This window comes from Equus quagga, chromosome 20, assembly GCF_021613505.1.
Source record: "Equus quagga isolate Etosha38 chromosome 20, UCLA_HA_Equagga_1.0, whole genome shotgun sequence".
Lineage (NCBI taxonomy): Eukaryota > Metazoa > Chordata > Mammalia > Perissodactyla > Equidae > Equus > Equus quagga.
The window spans coordinates 23,343,278-23,368,777 of NC_060286.1; the positions used below are offsets into that span (position 1 = coordinate 23,343,278).

Consider the following 25,500-nt stretch of genomic DNA (forward strand, 5'->3'; position numbering starts at 1 on the left):
TCTCTTCACTCCAGTCATCCTGTCCTCCTTGTAGGAATACAAATAAACTGTGCTTTTTCATACCTCCGAGCCTTTGCAAAGACTGATGATTTCACCTAGGATGCCCTTCTCCTTCTCCCGTCCACAGCTCTCCGCTTTCTCCTGCTCCACTACTGCCTGTCCCTGAGGGCTCGTTTCCCATTTCCCCTCTGCTGTGGAGTTATCTCTGCTCCCCTGTGATTTGCTCCCATAGCACGCCATGCTTCTTCTTATCATAGCCTTCAGCTTACTATGTCGAGTTTGCCTGTTTACTTAGCTGTCTCTTCAGAGGCTATGAATTCCCAGAACAGAAGAGCTGTGTTTTATCTATCCTTTTATCCCTCGTAACTGGTACAGTGCTTGACAATAGGTGTTCAATAAATATTTAGTAAAGTAATAAAGAGATGAATGAACAAAGCACCTTGATGATATAGTCATATATACTGATGCTGAATGTAGTAGGCCAGCCACTCTCAAATGGTTTCGTGTGGGGGTGGTCATAGATCTTCTGTTCTTCCTTGAATGACTTACAGATCATGTTGATATTTGACATATGGGAATCATAATATGTAAACACTTCAAGTTTAGCCATTGAGAATTATGAGAGCTTTAGACAATCATTGTGAGGGAAAAACATGTGAAGGTGACATGGAAGGCACCTTGATGAACGTTCCTGGCATACCTATATGAATAGAAGAATTTCCTAAAACAATACTGTTACGTGAAGGAGCATGGATGATGGGCAGTTAAAAATAGCAGATGTCACTACACATGTCTACACTCTTGGTTATTATGAATATTAAAAGAGTTAATATGTGTTAACTGCTCAACACAAAGCCTGAATATAGCAAGTGTTTAATAAGTGGTAAGTGTTATTAGTAGGCATGATTCTAGATAGTTCAAATATTTTCCTCTCGAGTTCTAACTGCTCTTCTTTCTACAGAATTATGAGTAATTATGAAAAATGGTTGTGATTGTGGGTAAATACACACACACACATACAGAAACACACATGCAGCCTAGGGCTACTGCAATTTATTTAAAGACAAAAATCCATAGTTCCATTCTACTCATAATAATTGTATTATGAGTCTGTGTGTGGCTGCAGTAGTGAAACATGCCACACCAGCCGTGGGAACCAGTAGTCAGAGAAGTCTGCCTTTTCTTCCAAGGTTCAGAGCCAGACCCTGCATTTGCTTATGTTTGGGGAAAGACACCGACAAGAAAAATAAGAAGCTACTAAAAGAAAGCCTTGGGTTTTCTGAGAGTAATTTTGAATCATATCGTCATTACTTTATGATGTCATCCTAAGCACGTATCATCCAAAAGCCTTGGTTTGTAATTTTTGGGGTTTTTTCAGTTGGCAGGGACAGAAGTAGTTAAAAAAAATCTCTAAATAAAATGTTCTTAATCCTGAATCTTTTGCAGTTCAAAGCTTGCTGCTCCTGGCAGAGCAAGTATTTCTGAAACCAGGTTGCTCTGTGGCAGGTGTGGCAGTTGGACACCAGATTCTGCATTTAAACGTTGGTTGGGCAAGGAGGGAATTGAGATGTTTGTAATAGCTTTGGGAGTTTCATTGGCTGTGGCTGTAAATGGTGACGATGAGGTTTGAAGGACACAATGGGAGGGGCTGAATTCACGTAAGACCCACACTGAACGTCTGTACCTAGAACCATTGGAAACAGATCACTTTCCAATGATTTTTTAAGCTCTCTTGGCATCTTCATGAGTATATTTTTCTTTATCACTTTTCATGGCAGATGCAACCAGAAATGGTATTTGTACTATAAAAAGGAGGTAATGAATTATCAGCAATAAATAATGTTTCTAATGGAGAATGAATCATTAAAGATACAGTGCATAGGAAGATAGCAAAATTATTTAAATTAGGAGTGGCTACCAGGTTTGGCATTGCTGTTATTGATGGATCGATCAATTGATTGAGTTAGTTTTAGCTAATATTTATTGAGCATGTACTGTACACCAGGAACAGAGCTTCACTTTTAACATTACACTTCAATCACATGCTTAGCTGATGACAAGACACTACTTATCCTAATTTACAGATGAAAAAATGGAGGCTTGGAGAGAGGAAATATCTTGCTCCCCCAGGTCGCTGACTGTAAGTGGAGGAGCTGAGATTCACAGCTATGCTCTGTCTAGACTCAGGTTTGCTTTTACCACACTCTGATAGATTGCCTCTCACTTAACCTGCTTTGAGTCTAGCTACTGGCAAAATGTGCTTCTGTTGCCTGGGAGAAACACCCTATTCATCCATATTCACGTCGAAGATCAGCAGAAAACAAATTTCTGGGAAGTGGGGCACAGAAACAGTTACCTGGGGGAAAGGGAGCGAGAATGAGGAAGAAGATATGTGTAGGGTCCTCGGTGGGGTTTTGGCTTGTTTGGGGGACAGAAATGGAGGTGGCTATGGGGAAAGAGAGTATGGGTGGGGACAGTGTCACCTAAACCACAGGAGAGAGAACTTGTGTAGTATTAGAGGAGGCAGGGGGAAGCTGAGAAGAAAATAGTAAATATCCTTCAACCTCAGAGTCTAGTACTTTTCTTGAAAAAAGTATTTACATCATTTCTTTGGCCAGTAAAAATTAAGATTACTTTCTTAAATTAAGTGAAAGATTCCACTAATATTATGTTAATACCTTTTTTGTTGTGTATTGGAGTTATGCATTGTTTTCACACATTTGCTTAATGACCTTTTTAAACTTTATTGCCTGACCTTCAATTCTTGAGCCGAGCTCACTAGATTTTCTTTAACTCACCAGTTTTCACGTAACATTAGGGACCATAGCTAGTCACACCAAATACAGGCCATTCTGTGCGGTCCTTATAATCAAGTCACCAACAGTTAATTTCCAATTGATTACACTTTAGAAGTATATTCTCAACGTCTTTTTCATTACTACCCTCTAAGGAGATTTTTAGACATTTGTTTTCCTAATTTCCCTTCTCCCATAAAATTTTAATACCACGGATATACTGTATATTTGTTTAAGTTCTGTGGGCTGTTGGCAGATAGCAAACCATTGTAATGTCTAAGATTCCTGTCTGCTGCCCAAAGCAATTTTTGCTGCTTTGGGGGAGGTATCACCCCCATAGATAATGCGTGCTTTAGAACCATCAAACAATGATTGTGGCCCTTCCAAAAATGGCGTTTGCCTCTTATATTTTCCTTCTGCATTTGTACAGTTAACATTTATTGCCTTACCACCTCTCTTCCCTGAATAACTGGAAGTAGACATGTATAGGGCCCCATCACAGCAGAAAACTCCAAGAGAGTATGCTCACCATTTCTCTAACACAAATAATGGTGCTCCTGGACACAACTGCCAGCTGCATTTACTGGAAATGAAATACATGCTTCACTAGTGTATAATTGGAAAAAAGTGTGTTTGAAAATTCTTTTCTACTAACATCAAGGAGGAGCAGGGAGTTGAAGTATCTTTTTGTCAGGTGAAGAATAAAGATCAACAGTGTGGTTTCAGGGACCTCTCTGCTACTGTCAATTAAGTGAAATCAGTTACCTAATCTGGTGTTTCTACTGTTCTTTGCTCTGTCCAGTACTTCTATGTCTAGGATATCTATTTCAAAAAGGATATTGTATGGAAATACTAAGCATATGGGTTGCCATGTGTATTAGTCTGCTAGAGCTGCCATAACAAAGCACCACAGACTGGATGTCTTCAACAACAGAAATTTATTTTCTCATAGTTCTGGAAGCTAGAAGTCCAAGGCTGATGCAGGGTTGGTTTCTTCTGAGCCCTCTTTCCTTGGCTAGCAGATGGCTGTCTTCTCCCTGTGTGTTCACATGGTTGTCCCACTGTGCATGTCTGTGTCCTAATCTCATCTTTTTACAAGGACACCAGCCATATTGGATTAGGTTTATCCCAATGGCCTCATTGAACTTCGTTACCTCTTTAAAGATCTTATCTCCAAATACCAGTCACATTCTAAGGTACTGGGGGTTAGAACTTCAACATATGAATTTGGATGGGAACACAATTTAGTGCATAACACCATGTAAGTAGGGGTATAAAGAAACCTATGTGGGCACAAATGAAGACTTTGACTAAGATGGATTTGTTCAAATCCCCGCTATGTTTCTTACTAGCTATGTGTCCTTTAGCAACTCAACCTCTCTGAACTTCAGTTTTCTTCAAAAGTGTAAAAATTATCTCTATCCCAAAGGATTGTTGTGAGAATTGTGTCTAATTAATAATAAATATAAATAATAAGGATATTTACATGTCTAGCACAGCATCTGACTTGTAATTGCTTTTGCTCTTGAATATGGATTCAGACTTCAATGCATTGGCAATAAGAAGACCAGCAAGTCAGTTAGTATTATTAACATCAATAAGTGGAAAGAAATGAAGATTTATTGAATAACTACTATATATTGAGTACTGTTATGCACACAGTTGGACAAAATTTGTTTTTTACATAAGATCTATAGATTAATTAATTAATTCAACAATATTTACTGTGTGTGCAAAAACATGTACCAGGTACAGAAAGTAGTCTTCTCATCTACTGTGTAGCAAGGGTCCTTGTTATTGCCTGTGCCCACCGTCCCCTGTATTTCTTGCAGCAGATTCCCTGGCATTGGGGAGTTTCTGCATGATTCAATTCAAAAAGAAAATTATCTCAAGTTGAATTACTATTGTTGCAATCAAAATTTTTTCTGCTCTCTTCAGAAACAGCCTTACCTATGTCTCGAGGCTGCCATGCAGCTTCTCTCTGCTGGTCCACATTACTAATTCAGCTAATTGCAGCAATTACATGAAGAAATCGCTGTTAGCAAGAGAAGCCATTATGCTGTTCCTGAACAGGCTATGTTCCACAGCATTCATTAATTAGACCAGCCCATAGATTCACAAACACCAAATCTTATACTGGAGACCACACACCATACGCACTGTAACCCTCTCAAAGCTGCCGTGCATGTCTGTGCTGACTTGCACTCTTGTATTGCCCACCATTTGCAATAGCCTTTCTCTTGCCTTCAGATTCTGAAAATTGAAATGAAAGTCAGTACAGAGTCAGCCTGCAACATGTGATTTACAGGGATGAGATAGGCTTGAGCCTCCTGGAACCACTTTGGGTCATTCAGCTTTACATAAGACCCACACAGATTGTCTGGACCCAGAGCCATTCACAGATACACAGGAATTAAAAATTCTCCGTTCTACAACGTGCCCTCTTTAGAGAAGAGAGACAGTAATAATGGTGGAAGCAGGCACAGTGGTAAGTCTTTGATGCTTTTGTTCATTGATTTCCTTATCTCTCTCTCTCTTTTCTCCCTCTTCCCCCTACCCCATTATTTTCTCTTTGACATGCACAGCCAACATCAGATGACCTTGTTTCATCTGCTGAATGTTCCAGCGATGATGAAGACTTCGTTGAATGTGAGCCGAGTACAGGTAGGTTAGGTTAGTCTTGTTTTGCTTGCTTTATTTTTTCATTTGCAAAAAACAATACATACATATATGTGAATATACATGTTTTATATAAATATTATAGTGTGTTAATGTTCGTATTTCCTATATCTATATATGTATAGGCATACATATATAAATATCAATATATAATCAAAAGCATCAAGTCCCATGGAAGGAGTCATAAAATCCCAGGAAAATTTAAAGTTGGTTCCTTGATAGCTAAAGAAAAATCCTGGTATTTAATACAAGTTTGGGCAATCTGACACCCAGATTAACCACCAGAACAGCAAATGTATAGCAGCCAGTGGCAACCAAGAAATTGACAGGGGGTGGGGGCATGAAGAGGTCTATATTGGAATGACATCAAAAAAGCATGAACCCATAAAGCCATAAAGATCATTTAAACCTCATGAATTGTTCTGAGCCTAAGAGGCAAACCAAACCAAACCAAAACCCAAACCAAACAATGACAACAAACCGTTTTCCATGGGATCTCAACAGCAGTTAACATGGTATTGTATTTATACTAATTTTGTTCATTGTGTGTTTAGAGAATTTGTGCAGCAATGTAGCATAGTAAATACAAAATTAGTACTGAACCATGCCATGTCAACAGCTGAGATGCTTCAAAATGTATCTACTGTGCTGAAGTTGAAAAGACTTTGGCAGTTAGAAGCTTCAGTGTGCGCCCCATGTGCACCCAGATACATTTTGATGTTTTATGGTCTTTCTTTATAGTGAGCTATATATGATATAATGTCCAGCAGGCAACTGCAATCCCTGATTATTTCCTATCAACTTTCTCAAGTCGTCTGTTTTGAGACTTGCTATAAGTTAAACGTTTATATATATATAATAGAGAACAGATATCATCGAATTTCTGTGTATGTTTAATAGAATTAAAAGCTGGAGTTGAGTTAGGATCTTATTTCTGCAAAGGCTAAGAGAAATAAATAGAATACTCTAGTTGATTCTTTGGGTTGCTTTAATTTCTTTTTCCTTTTCTTTAAAAAAGAAAAGATGAGCCATTAAACATTTTCTTTGCTAATTCTAGAGAAATTTAAGCTTCATGAAAAATAATATAGCAAAAGTAAAAACCTTCCATTTGTTACCCCAAAATGATTTACAATTTTTCAAATTTTGTGGAAGCCTGACTGCTTGGTGTCTTGCAAGTGGCTTTGGATCCAGGAAGTTCTGTGGGTTCTTGTCCTTAGCATTACGTAGGGACATACCAATAACGTGTAGGGCCTTTCTGTTCTAGAGTGTGATCTGTTCCTTTGGGAGCTCAGGTGTGTGGGAGGAAAGTAACTGTGACCTAGTTAGTCATATTTTTTCAGATTATTGGGTAATAATCTCAATGGACTAAGTGAAGTTTTAACTCTAAAGGGCAGATACATGCAATCTACACCAGAAATTGGGCACCAAGTTTTCATTCATTAATTAATTCATCTATTAATTCATTCAATAAACATTTCTGAGCACTCAGGCAGGATACAATGTATCTCTAGATTTGACACCTTCCCATTCTAATAATATTCATAAATGAGCTGTTAGAAAATAGAGTAAGGAGCTTTACTATCTAAATTACCTTTCCAACATAATTCAGTTCAACAAATATTTCTTGAGGGTCAGCTATGTATGTTAGTTGTGTGCTAGAAATTAAGGATTCAGATATGACTATGGCATCATCCCCAAGACGTGTTAAATTAACTGATTTTGTGGCCAATAGTTTAAGATACCAAGACTTTAATTGGTTTTTCTATCTTTTCTCTATTTTTCTTGCTTTCATAGCAGTGATGTCTGTATATATGCAACAATGTTTATCAAATCTTTAGATTTTGTCTTCTTGTAAAAATTGAGGCTTGACCGTTATGAAATTACGACTGTCTTCCCTTACTACCCCCCCGACTCCCCCAACACAGTCGTCTCCATAGCCACCTCCATCACAAGACACACGGCTTTTCCAGATCTCAGATTCACAAGTTCTGCAGCTCTCCAGATTGTGGGTATATGTTGCCATTTGGTATTGAACATGAACAGGCACAAACTTGAATGGCCCCAAACTAAGTCTGTTTGCTTTTTAGTGGCTGCACAGGTGTTTCATCTGATTCAAAAGCAGAGGACAGAAATTCAGTGCCAGCATTTCTTGAGTAATATAATTACATAGGGTGAGTAGGGAGTTACAAGCAGTTTGTAAAACAACCTGTGGTGTTCTGCAAGGAAGTATGGGGAGGGAGCATATAAATAAAGTAGGTGACAGAGTGCCCACTCTGAAGGAGCTAACATGTTGCTCTAAGAGACTGATATTGATGTCCTCTGCCTGGGTTATTCAACTCATCACATTTGGAGAATGAACATTTTTTCTTTCTAAATTTACTCCATCAGGTATTCCTGGTAAGTGATTTGGATATACAAGGAAATGTGTCAGAGCATATTTCATACAGGAAGGAGATCGATATTCTTATTCATGCAGAGGTTTTGCCCTGGGGACCTGATCAACACTGATGAATATTACATAGAGGTATCAAGCCCTTCTTTTTGCATTATATGGGAAATATAGCCTTCATAGCCTCCATAGCCTTCATATTTCCAAAAACACTACAGATTACAAGTCAGAAACATTTAAACCAGTTGTTTCTGGGGCTAGGTTTTGCACTGCCCAAAGAGAAGGCTTCCACTGTCCGCAGCAACAGATAATGGTGTCATTTACATAGTTTTGACATAAATTGTTAATCCTGAGAATCTATATTAATATTGAGATTAAGATTCTGGCTTTGAACACCCTAATTCACTGCTTCAGTCTCTAAAGTTTTACTCTTTTCTAGACCTGATGTTTGATGGAAACACGCTAAATTTGGCTAATTACCCGGGCCTTTTTCTATCTCGCTTAACAATTGCCTTGTCTTCTCTCACTCTGTTATCAAGTTTATGATTTTCTAGCTGTCTCAGCTATAAGATATTTAATTTCTACAGCTTCTTTCCTGATTAATTGAGGTCCACTAGAAGCTCTTGCTTTTCATAAATTTGGGCAGTTCAGTAGATGCTATAGTTAACAATCTTTGTTTTCATGTGGGCATCAAATTTTAAATGAAATTATTTTTCTTATTTAATTTTCTTGAAATCAAAATAGGTTTTAAAACTGCTGGTTTTGAGTCAGATGTTAGCAGGTGACTTTCACACCCACAACCCACATTGGCTCTAAGGGATCACCCTGGTTGGTGGAGCTTAGTCATATCATGTTTAAGAACAACTTAAAATTGGGGGGAGTTTGGTTGATGATAGTGTAGAAATCTTGTAAATCCGATAACTATCAAATTTTTCCATATGTGTTCTCTGGAAAACATGTACGTGAGTAAAAACAAACAAACAAACAAAAAGCACGCAAACCATGAGAGCAAGACATAGAATGAAAGTTCCATTCCTATTTGTCAACCGAATTGTCTGACTTTTAAAATACCTCGTAATCTTACATTAAAATTAAAGATTTTTCATACTTGTAAATTCATCTTCTCTTAAATAGCTAAATAAAACCTATTGAAAACCTATGATTTCCTACAAGTAAACATCACCCTAACAAAATCCACATTTCTTTAACAAAAAGAATTCTCTACTTTTCTCTCTCCTTTCTTTTGCTGGGAGCTAGATCGTTTTATTATGAGTCACAACTAAGATCACATTTCTAGACTTTTGCTTTAAGAACCGAGAATTGAAACTTTATACTATAAAATCGTAATGAAGCCATCTGCATCAATTGAAAATATTCATAAGAATACTTGAATAACTTTTAAAGTTTAGGATCAGGATTTTAAATTTCTTAATTTTAAACTATTGATTGTGTTCCCTACTAAGGAAATCAGTGTCTATTTAACATTGCAGATTTCTGTCTTTGCATATAAACCCTTTCCTTCCCAACTACCCTTCTACTGATATTAAATTGTGCAGTAAACTCATATTTCATTGTCGTTACTGCTTTGGATACTACAACAACAAAAAAATAGGTGAACTGCAGAGGATTAACCTAACCACTAGGAAATGGTACTCCTCCACGAGCTTATCGAAGCCAAATGTTGATTAAGATCTTTAGTAAGTTCACCTTTGTGATCTAAAATGTGGGAATGAATTCTGAAGTATAGATGAATTGATGAAATTCACTTTCCATTTCTTCTCTCTCCCTCTCCCCTGCTCCTATGCCCAGTATCTTCATCTTTGGAAATAGAAATAACATCAAAACAGATGTATTCTTAGATTAGCTTTTGTATAATTGGAAATTATTGACTTCCTGGATTTTGTATATTTATAGTGCCAAGATTTTAAAAGTCCTAGGAGCAGAGGTTACAGAGAAGAGGAAAAAATAAAAAGGAATGCCTTTTACACCTGAAACATGGGCATGGCAATAATTAACAACTATATTGATTCATTCAGCCATTATCCAGGGATATATTTTTCTGGTTGTCAATTAGCCAGATTTCTGCCTCCACTTTTATTAATGCTCTTTGATCAAACCTCATGGGACAGCACTTCCACCAAAGGGCAGACAGTAAAAGGAAGTAAAGATGAAACACATCCATCCATCAACAGGACTGTGCTAAACAACTTTCATAATGGTTGGGTTGAGAGAGATGCTTAAACTACTGGCAGTGATCCGATATCACAAAATAATTACTATTCCCAGAGTGGTTCTCAGATGTATTTTTATTCCTCAAATCCACAGTCCTCATATTTGCATTTAGTGTTCTTGCTTCTTTGTTTTTCGTTAGTCACCTTATAATACCCAACTTGGTGGGGATGAAATTTAGATTTGATAAAACACCAAGAGCATATCCCTATTTGTGTTCTCCAGGTGGAACTGGGTTCTTAATCTTTATCAGTTTGAGATGACTCAGTAAAGTATTTATAATAGGAAAATCTGGCACGGAATTGTTAAAAGCTCACCAAATCATTAGAGATTTTATTTGCTGGAACAGTGTGTAAAATGCAGCTGAAATGTTAAGACAATAGTAATTTTCTAATGAAGAATAAGAAGAAAGAGCCTTATTTTCCAGAATTCACAGATGAAAAAAACTAAATATCCTGATTCTTGGCCTTAAATATGATGCTTGCAAATCTTATGTATTTATAGAAATACGTTTCATCATTAGTTTCTCCAGCAAGCTTGAAGAGTTAGCAACTTGTATGTTTTTATTACAAAGAAATGGATTTTTATTTAATTTCAGAAAGATTTTTCCATATGGAAACTCATGATTGGTAGAGAGAATAATTTTTAAATGTCATTGGTCTAGTGGTTATTCAGTGTATAGTGGAATGTTAAATGCCTGAATAAAGTACCACAGGAATGTTTGAGTATCACAGAGTCCAGAATTCACTTTGAAGCTCAGGTTCACTTAAAAACACATGGAATAAAGGGATAGTGGAAATATTCTGAGAAATGTTTTAGCTTTGGAAAGAGGAATGTAAATCGATGTAAATTTAATTAATTTAATTAATCATTATTGGCTGTGGACATTAGTCCTTTTTATATTTGAATTATAAAATTATAATACATGTCCAATGTACACAAAAGCAATCAGTAATTCATATATTTAGGTCTAGGCTAAAGTCTACCAATTTTTGAATTTCCTTCATTGATATATAAATTAATAGAGTACGTTCATGGTGCATAATGTTCCCAACTTAATGGTATGGTTTCTGTCGTCATTCATTAATCCACTCAGTGATAAATTGTATCACTTTTTTATAACCCAACTCCATCCCAACATAACTAATTTTTAAGCTATTGGAGTAAATATGTTCCCTTTAAATCCCTAATGATAAAAGGCTTTGAAAATTAGAGTAAGAATAGAAATATAAGTATAAGGAAGTCTACTAATTGGTTATTAAGCAATTAGGCAATTGATAGCTCAGGCATGGCATACACAAAATATGCGGCTCCAGAATGACCATTATCTTGGATTTCCTAACAAAAACAACAAATCTAATAAGAAAAATGGTAAAAATGAAAAAAATTCTATTCATCTCCATTACCCAAGATTTTCTGGTATGTTGGGAAGGGAGGGGAATCTATAAGAGCAATGTGTAAGTATATCCACTTCTATTTGAAAGTTTAGTAAATCACTTATTTATGCAACATTTTTTTAAGAACTACTGGGTGCTGACGTCGGAATAGGTGCTAGAAAACAAAAATAAGACAAGACATCTTCCAGGAGTTCATAATCTATTAGGGAAGAAGATACAAAAATAAGAGGAATAAAAGGAAAGAAGGGAAAGGAAGGGAAGAAACAGTATGGACAAGAGATGGAAATGCCTAGAATATTATCAGAACTCTAAGGAGACATCTCTAATTCAGCAAATAGCTTAACCCATCCAAGGACAGACAAGAAAATCGCAGAAGATGATGCCAACCAGGGACAGGATCCATTAATCCCAGAGAGCATTTTTGTATATCTTAGTTTGGGGACACAAAATTCCTGATTCATTATGATCAAAAAATAAGTACAGTTGAGTATTACACTTTTCTTTGAATCCCACGCATACAGGATGATCTAGGGCCAGGACTTAGACAGTAGGGTAAAGACGGACGCGTGAGTAGAGAATTTCAAGCCAAACTCATGAGAACTTCCTGATTTCAAACGCCAATGCGAGTAGTTGATAAGGAGCGAGCTTAATGAAAACATTAAGCAAGTCCCCCTAACAAAAAATAATAAATAAAGAGGGATTGGGTCTTAAAAGAGAGGTTTTTATGGATTTTATTTTATTTTTTTGTTTTGTATTTTTTTTCTCCCACAAGCCCCACTATATGTACTGTGTGTATATATATATATATTTGTATATAATATGTGTGTATACTAAATATATAGTGCCTATCACCCCATATATATGTAGACACAGTATAAATTATATTAGACTAATGTAAACAGAGATTAACAACAGCCCCTGCCATCAGTCATGTGTTTACACAGAAATTCACACCATCATTCTTACATCAGCCAACATAGACATGCATGATACTGTTTTAACTTGGCGAACAAAGCATGTTAATTTTTCTTTAGATTTTGTTTTCTTCTTTATCATAATTATAACGATGATTCCATAATTCTGTTATCCTTGGGAGGGGTGGAGAGAAAACATTATACAGATATATCTATCCGTATATGCACATCCCCGTGTATATATATAAATAGATATATAACTTGTATATATTTGAAGAACATTTTCTGGCATTTTACCTCATCTTGTGCCGCATGAATTTTTGGTGGTTCAATTTACTTTATTTTGTTTTGATTCATATTCAGTATTTTTGTCATTATGGCTATTTTTAACTCATTGCTATATTTTTATGAGTAATTATAATCATTTTTTAAATACTGAGAGATATATAGATATACAAATTAAACAAGGCAACAAAATCTTTTCTTGCCATCCTAATCTCCAATTTCTCCCCTTTCAGCATATCCCTCCCATATTTATGCTCAGAACAAAACAAACCCCAACAAAATGCAAGAAAGTTGTGTACCAAAGAATGAAATTCTGTGTTTTCCTCTTCTTTCTCCTCTCTATATTTTTTCCTTTTAATTTCCCTTCCTTTTCCCTTTTTATTTTTCCCCATATCTGCACAGGCCACTTGCCTTTACTCTCCCCTTTATTACAATCTAATTAATTGAAAAGAGCACAAATGAGCCAGAAAAAAAGAGAAAAACATGCAGAAACAACAGAGAAACACATCCCTCTCCGCAAATTTCAGATGGCATAAAAAGAATTTTATTGCAGATACAGAATATTTGTTGTATCTTTTATTTCTGGACAAACCCAGGATCATTGTGTGGCATGCAGTGACAGTTTTGTAGCTAATCAACTAACCATGGCCTCCATCACCAATGCATGGGCTGTAATGATGCCATCTCGTGTTTCATCCAAGTGACACATCCAGGCTAACCCAGCAAGTCCAGTGTATGAGTTGTGGGGGTAACTTTCTTTTGTAGTTATAATTCCATGTGTTCTCGATTTCATTATTATTTCCATTGTGTCATGGCAGCCCCAAGAGCTGTTCTTACAGCATCTCTGTATGGTTTTGTTCCTGTGTTTGCTTTCCTTGGCATAGCAGTCAAGCATGTGTCTCTTGTGTGGCACGTCTGTCTCGCCATCTTGTCTTGGAGTCCACTGTCGTGGTGTCCTTCTGTGATTCTGTTCTCTGTAATATGTGGTTTGAAATCCTCTCCCTTTATTTCTCACTTCCCTAGTGTTTCTACTTTTAACCTTACCCGTAGGGAACTTCACAAAGAAGCAAAATAAATTTTCAGTTGAATCGTAAGGCTGATAACTGTGGTTTGCATCTGGAAGTCATAAGTTGCACTTTATACCTGGCTAAGGAGGCAAAATCTACAGTGGGAAACTACTAACAATAATAGCCAAACAACCACCTGATCAACAACAAGAAACCCTTGTTGATTTCTTTGGCATGATTAATGGGCTTACTGTTAAAGGGATTTCATGTAAGAGCTAATTTACAAAGAGTTTTTCCATAGATTATCAATCTTCTAGTTAGAACACTTTCTTGAGAAACAGCTCAACAGGAAACTTTTTCAAAAAACGCTAGTTGGAGAGCATCATCATTTCTGCCTTATAGAGCAGTGCCTATGCCTGAACTGGTAAGGAATTTGTGGAAATCTGAATGTGTTTTATTATAAAATTCATTTATGTTTATGTATTTTAAGCTAAAATATAAATGTGTTTGGCAAGGCATCTGAGGGGGAAAAAAAGATTTTAACTCACTGGTTTCTACCTCATGCATATTTCGAGGTAAGGTTATCTCTTGATCTTTCTGAGTCAAATGATATATACTTTAATTTGTTTTTTAATTCATGGAAGCATTAGAGAGCCAACACTTCAACTGGATCTAAATTCTTTCTTTTCTCTTTTCAAAGAACATGACATACACAATAGCTTTAGTCCTGAGAATGGAGTCTGAATTTCTTGAGACAGAAGTGGAAGAAAGTGGCCAGTTAATTATTCAGATGATGGATTATAACTGTGATTATCCAGGAAATTTGCTATATTAACTTGGAATGATTTGGTTCATTTGATACTAATAGTATGAAAATAAATCTTTGTAACAACTTCAACCTCCTTATTCATAAAGTTGAGCCAGGGAATATAAATAGATACAAAGTGGATTAGTAGATTAAAGACTTTGGAAATAAATCTTAAAATTTTGAAAAATTCATATTTTTAATCTGGAGAAGAGAAAGCATTTCAAGGCAAATGGTTTTATGACAAGATAGTTCAGTCATGTCAGGACAGCTCTTTGTTGCTCTGGAAGGTAAGAGGGGAGCACAAAGCAAGAGGGAATTCATGGAACCTTTGAACTAAAAACTTTCCAATGAAGGAAGGAAGGGAGAAAGGGAAAAAGGAAGATAGAGAGGGCAGGTAAGGTGGTAGGGAGGAAGGGGTATTCCTGAGGAGTCAGGCAAAGCAGCTTGCTGATAAATGTTAAGAACCGACACACACAGACACACACAGCCCTAATTTATAGTTTTTGCCAGTTTCCATAGTGTAAAATATTCCCACTGTGGCTGATTTCAAGCCACAAATGTGGCAACACTGAACTCAGAATTGGGAAGTAATGCTCATTAGCACATGCTTATATAGTATTTTCACCATGCAGGCACTATAGACGTCAATAACCTCAACAGCATAGATAATAGTAAAATAATTAGGAAGTAATGAGTTTTAGGTTTTCATTATCTTTGTTTTTAATATAATTTATTTGATTGTAGTTTTATCTATTTCAGCTTTTGCTAATAGCTGTGTTTGACAGCTGACTTGCAAAATTCCTGAAAACGTAACAATCAGCTGTCATAAACTGGCTATAGCGCATCATTGGCCCAGGTACCGAGCTGGGTGCATTCAAACATGGTATTTATTTAAATCTCATTTTAGGCTATTCTAAGGGGGGAACTATTGTGGCCATCTTACAACTGAAAAAATTGGGACTCAGAGTTTGCGTTTCCAAGGTCACCTATCTGCACATAGAGTTAAGATTCAAACCCAAATCTGTTTGAAAATGGATACATTTTATTCGTATTGCAGTGTACACAGAGGACCAGGCTTAACCACTTATTAAAGCACTAAATTTTAGAACTATCATGTGCTCATTTGTGGAGCTTTGACTAATTCTGTTTCCTCAAAATAGAGCTGCCAAATACTCCTCCTTGGTAACACTGAAGATGAGCAGGATATTTCATAGGTTTGCAAATTGTGTTTCTTGAGCTTCGGAAAGATTATAATAGATGCATTTCTTAGCACATAATTATAACCTCCAGGGTGATTCCATCACTCAGTTGTTATGTTTTTGTAACTTTTAAAATATAATGAACTTTATTTAGTTACAGCATTTGATGTATGTTAATTAACCAACTGCACAGTGAAATATACCAATGCCCTTTACTTCCACATTTTCTCATAGAGTAAACTAGTATATTAACACTTAAAACAGCATGAGAACCCTTGTATTGCAGAAAACAACTGCAGCTTTAGAAAAATCATTTTACTATTAGATACTTAATCATTGCTTTGTGAAAGAGTTTGGGAGATCTGGGAATTATAAAGGAAAGCGTTGGATTATTAGCCTTGCTAATGTGACAAGATAGATTCTCTGATTGGGTTTCTCATAGTGCAGTATTTTACTTTGATTTGGTGTCGGGTTTAGGTGTCTCTGTGGTCAACTTTCAATGACAGCATACATAGTATTGAATAAAGTCCCTCGAAGTGATTTCTACGCCTTCACCTATAGGTTTGCCGCTGCTGCATCCTTCTTCCTTCTTTCACTAAATATTCATTGAGCGCTTACTATAGTCCTAAGTACTTTACATTTTTAACTTCTTTAATCTTCATAGCAATCCTGTGAGGGGCTATTATTATCATGTCCATTTTAAAGATGAGTAAACTGAGGCAGAGGAAAGATAAACAAATTGTCCAAGTCACAGAGCAAGGAAATAGAAGAAATACAATTTGAACCCAAGCCAAATGGCCCTCGAACCCACACACGGGTCACTATGCTGTATTGCCTTTTATTATATAGTGCTTACTCTTCATTATCCCATATATATGTAACAGTCACATGTCTCCTTGATAACAATGAGAGAAAGTTTGTCTATTGAGTATATTAAATGATCAGGAAATACTTGTTAAATAGATTAATTACTATCTATCTCAAAGGCTTCTAAAACTTTGGTTGATAGGGGTTATAAAATTGTTCAGTTATGATTTATCCAAACAGCTGTGGTTGAAATTACTTACCCTAATTTCCTGAGAGGTGGAGTGGTTCCAACAGTCAGGATAAATTCCATCACTTATGTGAGGTTAGTCCTTCTTGATATCAACTATATGATAATTTGTGCACTGGGACATGCTAGCTGATGACTTATTAGGCAGTCCTGTTTAGAACATATGATCAGACAATAACCACTTCTAACCTATGTTAAGATTCTGAGAATACAGTTGGCCTTCCATCTGTGGTTGCGAATCCACAAATGCAACCAACCGTGGGTGGAAAGGCCTGTACTAAACATGTACAGACTTTCTTTTCCTTGTCATTATTCCCTAAACAACACAGTATAACACTATTTACATAGCATTTACATTGTAATAGGTATTATAAGTAATCTAGAGATGATTTAAAATATACAGGAGAATGTGCATAGGTCATGTGCAAATATGATGCCATTTTATATAAGAGACTTGTGGATTTTGGTATCCATGGAGGTCCTGGAACCAATCCCCTGGGGGGTACCGAGGAATGACTGTATAGATTCATAGTGAGATCTCTAGTAAGATATTGTATTTTCTTTATTTCAGAAACAATTATGTTCCTTGGAACACGTGTTTTAGATGTTACAGCTAATAGAAAACAAAACACAAGTAAATATGTACGTCAGAGGATGTATTTCTTATGTTCACCCCTTTATGACATCTGTGTGCTCCTGACATTTCTTAAATTCATACCCATTTGTTTATCTTCTCTTTCATTTTCCTCGCTTCCTTGCATTATGTATCTCAAACTATAAAAAGAATAGAAACCAAACCAAACCTTTTTTGGGCCCTTGAATTTTCTACACAAGAAAAGAATCTTAAAAGGAGTTATTAAGAACAAAAATTCACAATTATAAAGAAAGCATCTTTTTAAAGCCATGTTTACTTTTATTAGAATCCTTCCAAGGAAAATATAGCTTGTCCAAGCATTTGAGGGTTTCATTACAAATTACATCAGTCCTTACCGGTCCTGAAGCCAGATCCTAACCTGGAAAATTGGTACAGTTGAAAATGCTTGAGAACTCTCTGTTGTCCAAAGTTCCACTTCTATCTTAGCTTTGAAGCACAGAGATCTCCTTTTTACTAAAGAATCGTGAGAGTTGGCAATATTATATTGCCAAGTGTTCAGATATGTCTGATCAATCACCCAGGGCAAAGGTTGGCAAAGTCCTTTCTATAAAAGGCCAGAGACCAAATATTTTAGATTTGGAGAGCCTTATAGTCCTTGTCATAACCACTCAGCTCTGTGGTTGTAAGGCAAAGGTAGCCATAGACAATACATAAAGGAGTGAGTGTGGCTGTGTTTCAAGAAAATTTTATTTTAAAAAGCAGGCATCAAGCTGGATTTGACTCACAGGCCATAATTTGCTGACCCCGATCTAGAGAAATCTGATAGATTGGGAATTTGAAGTCTCTTTTTTAAATAGATGAATCTTTCTTGCCCATTTTGTAGTCAATCTTAATAAACATTTATTGAGTCTTCCAATAAGCATGTGAGACAACATAGGATATGATAGGACGTTAAAAGCTCAATTCTCACCATTGTTTCAAATATGCCTCTATCTCAGATAGGAAACAGGATAAAAACCAAACAAACATACAAAACCAGGGTCATCTCTACCCAGCATGTACACTGCATTTTTTGTAAAAGCTCAGTGTTTGCCCTGCCTTCTGCAAACCCATCTTTTGTGCTCCCTGCCTCAGCTGGGGCGTGGGCTGCATTCTCCCCTACTTTCAGACCTCTCTGGCAGTAGCTTCCTTGAACTCCAGCCCACATACTGTGTCACATCCCAGTAATTCTTCCCCAAACCTCGGCTGTGGGTTATTGAGCTGACAAATGTCTAAATGACTAAGATATGGCATTTGCAACCTGCTGAGAACCTCTTCTTTCCTTGTGCTTTTTGATTTGCAGTTTTCTAAGTTTTGTGGGAAAAGTGAGAAAAACATTCTTAGTGACACAGGCAGTGAATGGGGAGGACAAAAATTGAAGGGGCACGATATATAGGACTCCTTCTTACATTGCGGGCAAAAGCATTTATTTACATCTTAGCCCTCTGACTGTCAGAGGTAACGGATTATACAGTGGGGTGCAGGAAGGAGCATCCTGTGTCCTGAGGAGAATAATGTGTTCTACCACCTGGCAACAGATTAGACAAGAGCAGGCTATGAAAATACAGGTTCAAAGTCATATTTAGTATTACCGCAAAAGTGGCATTTGTTACTTAAGGATTTTATTTTATAAATTAATGCTTAGTCCCTTTAGCATCTTTAACATTAGAAAAATGTGGGGGAAAAAAAATGAAAGACTAATATGTGAACATCAGTGGCAAAACTCTGAAGCCAGGTTCTAATGTATCCCAACCCCAGAGGGAGCATAAGATTAACTTTTGGAAGCCAGGATGCTAAGTAATGACATTAAGAGCTTTCTCCATTAGCAAGGCCCCTTGGTGTGATATTGTGCCTGGAGTTGCAAGGTTCTGAACTATGACTCAAAAAAAAAAAAGCAAAAAACAAAATGAAGAGACGATGCAGGGAGGCAAGAAAGACAGAGCCATTAGGAGGGACTTTGGGGACAGGAGATGCAGGGGTGGGCTTTTAAAAACAGCATAATTCAGGATTCATGTTTTAATAAGACTCTGAGATCAAAGGGATTGTAGCAAAGAAGAGTAAAACAAGAGCACATTAGGCACTATTGATATCCTGATAAGGACATAGCAAAATAACTTCTTTTTCTCTCATTAAGCTTGCAATAGCCTGATATTTTACTATGTGGTTGATTGGTTTGTTTACTTATTTATTTGTTTGCTTTCTTGTTTCTTTCTTTCTTTATTTACACTTAGTCATTACTAACTTTCCCTATAAAACAAAGAGGCCAACGCAGTCCCCAGGGGCAAGCTAGGAAACGCGAATAGATGAAGTAGACCAGATTTGGCACAATCAGCAATAGTGAGAAGTCTGATGCGCTGGGGAGAACATGCCCTCATTGAACAACATTCAGATTCAATATTTTTAAAACATTAAAATAAAAGTAGACCCTGTGAAAGTCAAACAAGGTACAACAATGAAACACACTGCCTTTTTAATTCTATTTTTTAAAATTTCTTTAGATCTAACTTCTTCAAAAAGTTGAATAATGTATTCTCATAAGATTTCTGGTTAAGATATCACTTGGTGATATTGAGTAGCAAATTGAACATAGCATATCCTCTTCCAAACTCCCATAAAGCTAAAGGCCTTTTTGGCGTGTCTTTTTTCTTTTATTATAATCTTAAGGTTTGCATAACTCTAGGACTATAAGCTTGCAGAACTTCAGAGTTTATTGCAACAATTTTGTTTAAGGTGACAAAACTAAAGCCTACGTAGGTAAATTGATTTGCTCAAGGTCACTAAACTAGTGACTATTAGCGTTGGAATTAAATCTGAAGGGTCCTAAATCCATAGCCCATACCATTTTACTGATACTGTATATCAAGTTCTAAAAAAAATCCAAAGGTTTTTTATTCTAAAGTGAGATAGCATCCAACAGAGAATTCAGAGGATGTGTGAAGAATTGGTTATCTTCTTTCTACGGGTCATTGTTACTATACTAGAGAGTACAGCACTGACCTATTTAGGGGTCAAATCTACAACTCCCTGTTCTCTTGGTCCTAGAGGAAGCAGCTAAGAGATTATGGACAAATGGTGAAGCAATTAGTCAGGACTGGAAGTGGCTTGTGTACGGACTCAACAATATGTGCTCTGGTGATAAGCTGTCAGTGATATCACTTTCCTAGTGAGGACAGATTATTAGGCAAATTAGAGCAGTGGCTTTCAAGCTCAAAGGCAGAACCAGTGTCAAACTATGTCAAAACTTTCACTGATCCATAGCGAAACGAGAAAAGTAAGGACAATATACTGAGCTTCCACAAAGTTAACCTTATAGACTCCCTTATGTTCTGAGATTATATCTTTTGGTTTTTTTGATAGTTAAAATCAATGTCTTTGACAAAAATAATATTTTGTTCCTGTTTGTAGCATCTTTAATTATCAAAAGAAAAATTGGCAACTGTATGTTACTCCTTCTCCACAGATTTTTCTTTGATGTTTTACTTATCTGTGAAAACAAGTAAACCAACATCCAGAAACCAGGAAACAAGAGATATAAAGTCTTATCTATGTTGCCACACTAGATTTAGTAGATTTTGCAGACTAAGGACCCTCTGAGTCTAAAATTTTGTTATGAACTAGATGATCTTAAGACCCAGCCATTTATTTCATTGAGGCCCAGGAAGTTATTATTCTAAGCATAGGTCGCTTAGATGTTAAGCATTAAGATAGTTTTTAAATCTCAATACAAAGAAGAGAGATAGATTAAAGGCACAAAACAGAATAGGGAGACTTCAAAACACAAATTTTAGAATAAATGTTATTAGAAGGCCGAAATCAGCTTATAAACATAAACTAAAGAAAAATAGAAATTTCTAAGGACTCTAACTTAAATCAGAATTTTTTCTCACCTTAAATCTTATAATAAACTATAGAGAGCTATTCTGAAAGCTAGACTAGCCAAGGTTTGAGCTAATATGCTCCATCTTTGTGTCACAAGATGGTCGAAAACCGTAGTCCCTGGCCAACAGAAAGGATGTGATCTATACTGAAGGCAATTACAGAATTTGCATCTATAGCTCTCATCCCCTTCCACCTTTTCTGTCTCTTGGGTAATCTATACCAGTAACCTCCTGCTTCATGAAATTTTCATCTAAATATGAAAATATGACACCTAATTTAGCCTAAGAAGAAGCCATGCCAAAATTACTGAGTGTTTATTGGAAATAAGAGGTTTGGTGTCCTGAATCAGGTCTAAGGATTGTATTATCAGTAACAGACTTAACCATGATTATCTCTAGGTGGTGGCCAGTGGGTGATTTTTATTTTGTTATTCATACTCTCAAATTTCTATGTTGAGTATGTATTACATTTATAATCAGAAAGAAAGCATATATATATATATATATATTTTAATGTGAAAGATTCTATTAGGAGGCCAAGAAGGGAAATCTTGTGAATATTTAGATATAGGAACTCTGCCAGTGATTTGAAAAAAATAGTGAATCCTGCCTTTCCTAGGAGTTTGAATTAAGTCCGTGATGTAAGGCCCTATGAGGAAAGCTGCTGGAGGAATTAAAAAATGACGATGACGATGATATGTAGGTAGGACTCTGTAATAGCTGAGCACGCACCAGTTCCCTAGGGTTGGATCTGTTCATCAACTGACAAACGGTCCATAGACATACCAGGTGGTCATAGAGCAGCAGTAGGCACAAGGTATCCTACAAATGATCCATTACCAGAAAGTTTAAAATTGGTGCTTGGAAACCAGGAACACAGATGGGACATGAAGTTGCCTTCAACAGACATTTGGGAATATGATGGATTTTTCACCCCAGCCTTTAGGTGCTGTGTGCATCCTCACTGCCTGACCACCCCTCTTCTGTACATATGCTTGTTAGATGTAATGAATGGGTGAAAGAATGCAGTTGCAAATGAGTAATTAAAAACTTTGCACTCTTTTCTCTCTACCTCCCTCTTCTTCCTCACTCTCTCCCTCGATGGGATGTCCAGAAAATTAAGCCAACTGTAGATTAATTGAGACTCTTTTCCATGTAGGAAACATCTGTCACAGCTGCTACAAAGATTGTATTAACAAATTAAAGCGTTTGATTACCTTTAATCCAAAACAATGCGGCAGTCTCTTCAGTCATTTAGCTTATCAGAGTTTTTTGGTGGATCTTTCTTTTGCACATGAAGCTTATGACTGTAGTCCTTCCCTGATGCTGTGAGATCTTTCAGCAGATGTTGTTTTCCATATCTATAGCCTTTTCCTTGTTGCAAGGGGGAAAAATCCCTCAACAAAAGCAATTTCGGAGATAGGCAGAAAAGGTCTCCATCATGAACATATTTTTAGAAACAGCTGGTAAAACAAATGGTCCAAATGTGATGCCTGGAGCATGTCTATTCAAACAACAGGGTTGTTTAAAGATAAAAGCAGCCACTTTTAAATATCAGCAGTCATAGAGATTTCCACACTTACGTTTAAGAGATAGGAGAGCTTGCTAAGACTTTTTGATTTCTATTTTGTTTTCTGGGACCACTTCTTTTACTCTTTTGCTTTAGCTAGTGTGTGGATTTATCAGATGTTGCCCACCAAATTATTAAAATTCTGAATATCATCATAGAGAAAATGTTTTTAATTAGCACATAATGGATTTTTAAAATTGCTTTATGCTACTAAGAATGTTCCTTTTTGAGAGTATCTACGTGTAGTCCAAAATATCAAAATGAGAAACTGATAATGTACTTACATTATCACTGATCTTATAACCCTTGTTTTGAAAAAAGTCAGGCAGTGCTACTAAAGGACAAACGTCTGTATTTGTAGCCATTAAAAAATCTGATTTCACTTTTCCCTTGCCACATTCAAAGTCTGCTTTCTGAACTTTCCTTGTCATGACTTCATTTGTTTACTGAACTGTTTTTTTCTGGAGTCACTGGCAAATGGCATTGCACAGCTTCTTTTATCACAATGATGGGTGAAATAATTATTATATTTTTTAGAGTACTCCCAATTTTCAAATTACTTATGGATTCTCTCTGGGTCAGGCATTGCACGAATGCTGATTTGTTATTATTAAACTTGATATTCATGCTTATTTTTTCCTCCACTTTCTTCACTCTGGTTCTATTTTCCTTTAAAGAAATTTCAGGAGTAGTGCCCCAAGGAGAGTTAGTTAGTTACCATGTTGGACCTAGTGGGATCATACCCATTGGAGAAAAGCGCCATTTTAAAGTGATGCACAAAGAATAAGCTTTAGTACCCCCCTCCCCTTACCTCCTGTCCCACGGGGCACAATGCTTACTGGGTAGATGGAACTGAGTGCTTCCCTTTCATTGTTTTCATTAAATAAATAGAATTAAACTGTCTTTTCTAGAATCCAACACATCCACAAATGTATCTCTTGCTATTTTACCCCAAACTGACTACTTGAAGGATAGTTTCAATGTTATGTAGGATAGTCTGGGACTGATTTTTTTTTTCCTATCCTGCTGTTCCTGGAAAACATGATTATAAATACCGACAACCAGATTTTTAAATATATATGTATTCTGATCTTTATACACTTCCACTAAAGCATCAATCAGTAACTTTCATGGATGGTTCTTTTGATGTAAAAATAACTCCATATTGGAGTTAAAGATCCTCTAATACTTGTCACCCTAGAAATCTGACCACAAAGTCTGCATCCGGGCAAAGAAGAGAGAAAGAGCATTTGAACTTGCAAGAAATTTTAGACATTAGGAAAAATCAGCCATCTCGGAGAAGGAGTCCTTTGGGAGTAGCAACTATCCCACAGGATTTTGCCCGAGGTATAAAAGAAAGAACTTTCACATCAATAGGCTTTAGTGTCCTTTTGCATCTTTGGGTGAAGGGAGATGAGACTGAATTTAGTGACCCTGCACTGCCCCTTGGTGGGGAGTGAGTGGGCTTTGTGAAGAACGCAGACATAATGAGTAAAATGATGCATTCACTGGAGCAATGTTGACTTAAAAAAAAAAAGTGAGTGTGTATTTTTCAGGACACAATTTCCTACTAATGAAGGAGAAGGTGACAGGACTATAAGTCTTAGGGCGGAAGAGTCACCATAGCCATTTCCAAGTTCTCAAAGTCTTAGGTGATACTTGACAGTTCCATGTATGATTATGCATTATTTCCTCAAACACATACACCTTGGACATGAGGGACTTGAGACAGCATACCAATTCTAGCATTCTTACGTTCTGTAGAGGCTATTAGTAAATTAGTCATATGACAATTTTTTAAAGAAACAGGTGTTGCCTCAAAGGATTGTGCTGGAGATGAGAACTGCATATTGGTGATGGCAGTGAGGAAGGAGAGATCAATCTATTTAAATTTAAGCAAATCCACACTTTAGAGAAAATACATCCTTCATCCCCACTACCACCCTCACCATTACAGTCTTTATCAGTTAAGTCATTGAATGTGTGATTTTAAAATTGCTGATCATTTCCAAGTGTGATTAATGATTTTGAAGGAAATGGTTTGTACATGCTCTGATTTATTAATGCTTGCCCCACAATAAAACTTTGCTTGTGCTTCTACAGTTGGAATAAAAGAAGAATGCTTTGTAATAACATTGTGTAATAACAATAATTTTTATATTTATTACATATATTTTATATTTATTATGATTGTTAATGATAATACAGTCATGTGTTGGTGAACGATGGAGACATCTTCTGAGAAATGCATCTATAGGCAATTTCATTGTTGTATGAACATCACAGAGTGTACTTACATAAACCTAGGTGATATAGCCTACTACACACCTAGGATATATGGTACTGATCTCATGGAACCACAGTGGTATATGAGGTCCATCATTGACCTAAATATCGTGCAGTGTGTGACTGTAATTATTATTGTTATAAGAAAAAAGTACTCGTTTTCTAAAAAGGAAATAATAGGAAATCTATTCCAGAATGCCTGTTCCCACCACAAGAGGTTTCTAAGTCACATTTTGGATCGTTAACAGCTTCCTAGTACCAGGTTGGAAGTTAAATACTCTTTCCATCAATTGGGAAACAGCAGTTTTTCGTTATGTCTCTCATTCATTGCCCATGTATGGCTCACCTTCTGCTTATAAAAATCTATCACTCTGCT

The 25,500-nt window shown here is 36.4% G+C and overlaps 1 protein-coding gene across 1 annotated transcript in view; it reads left to right on the forward strand.

The window, feature by feature from the left end:
- NRXN3 (neurexin 3) overlaps nucleotides 1–25,500 on the forward strand; it is a 1,439,365-nt gene that overhangs the window by 1,385,887 nt on the left and 27,978 nt on the right. The window contains exon 20 of the mRNA XM_046647541.1: nucleotides 5,381–5,468. Within this exon, the coding sequence (XP_046503497.1) occupies nucleotides 5,381–5,468 (88 nt within the window). The remainder of the gene's footprint in view (nucleotides 1–5,380; nucleotides 5,469–25,500) is intronic.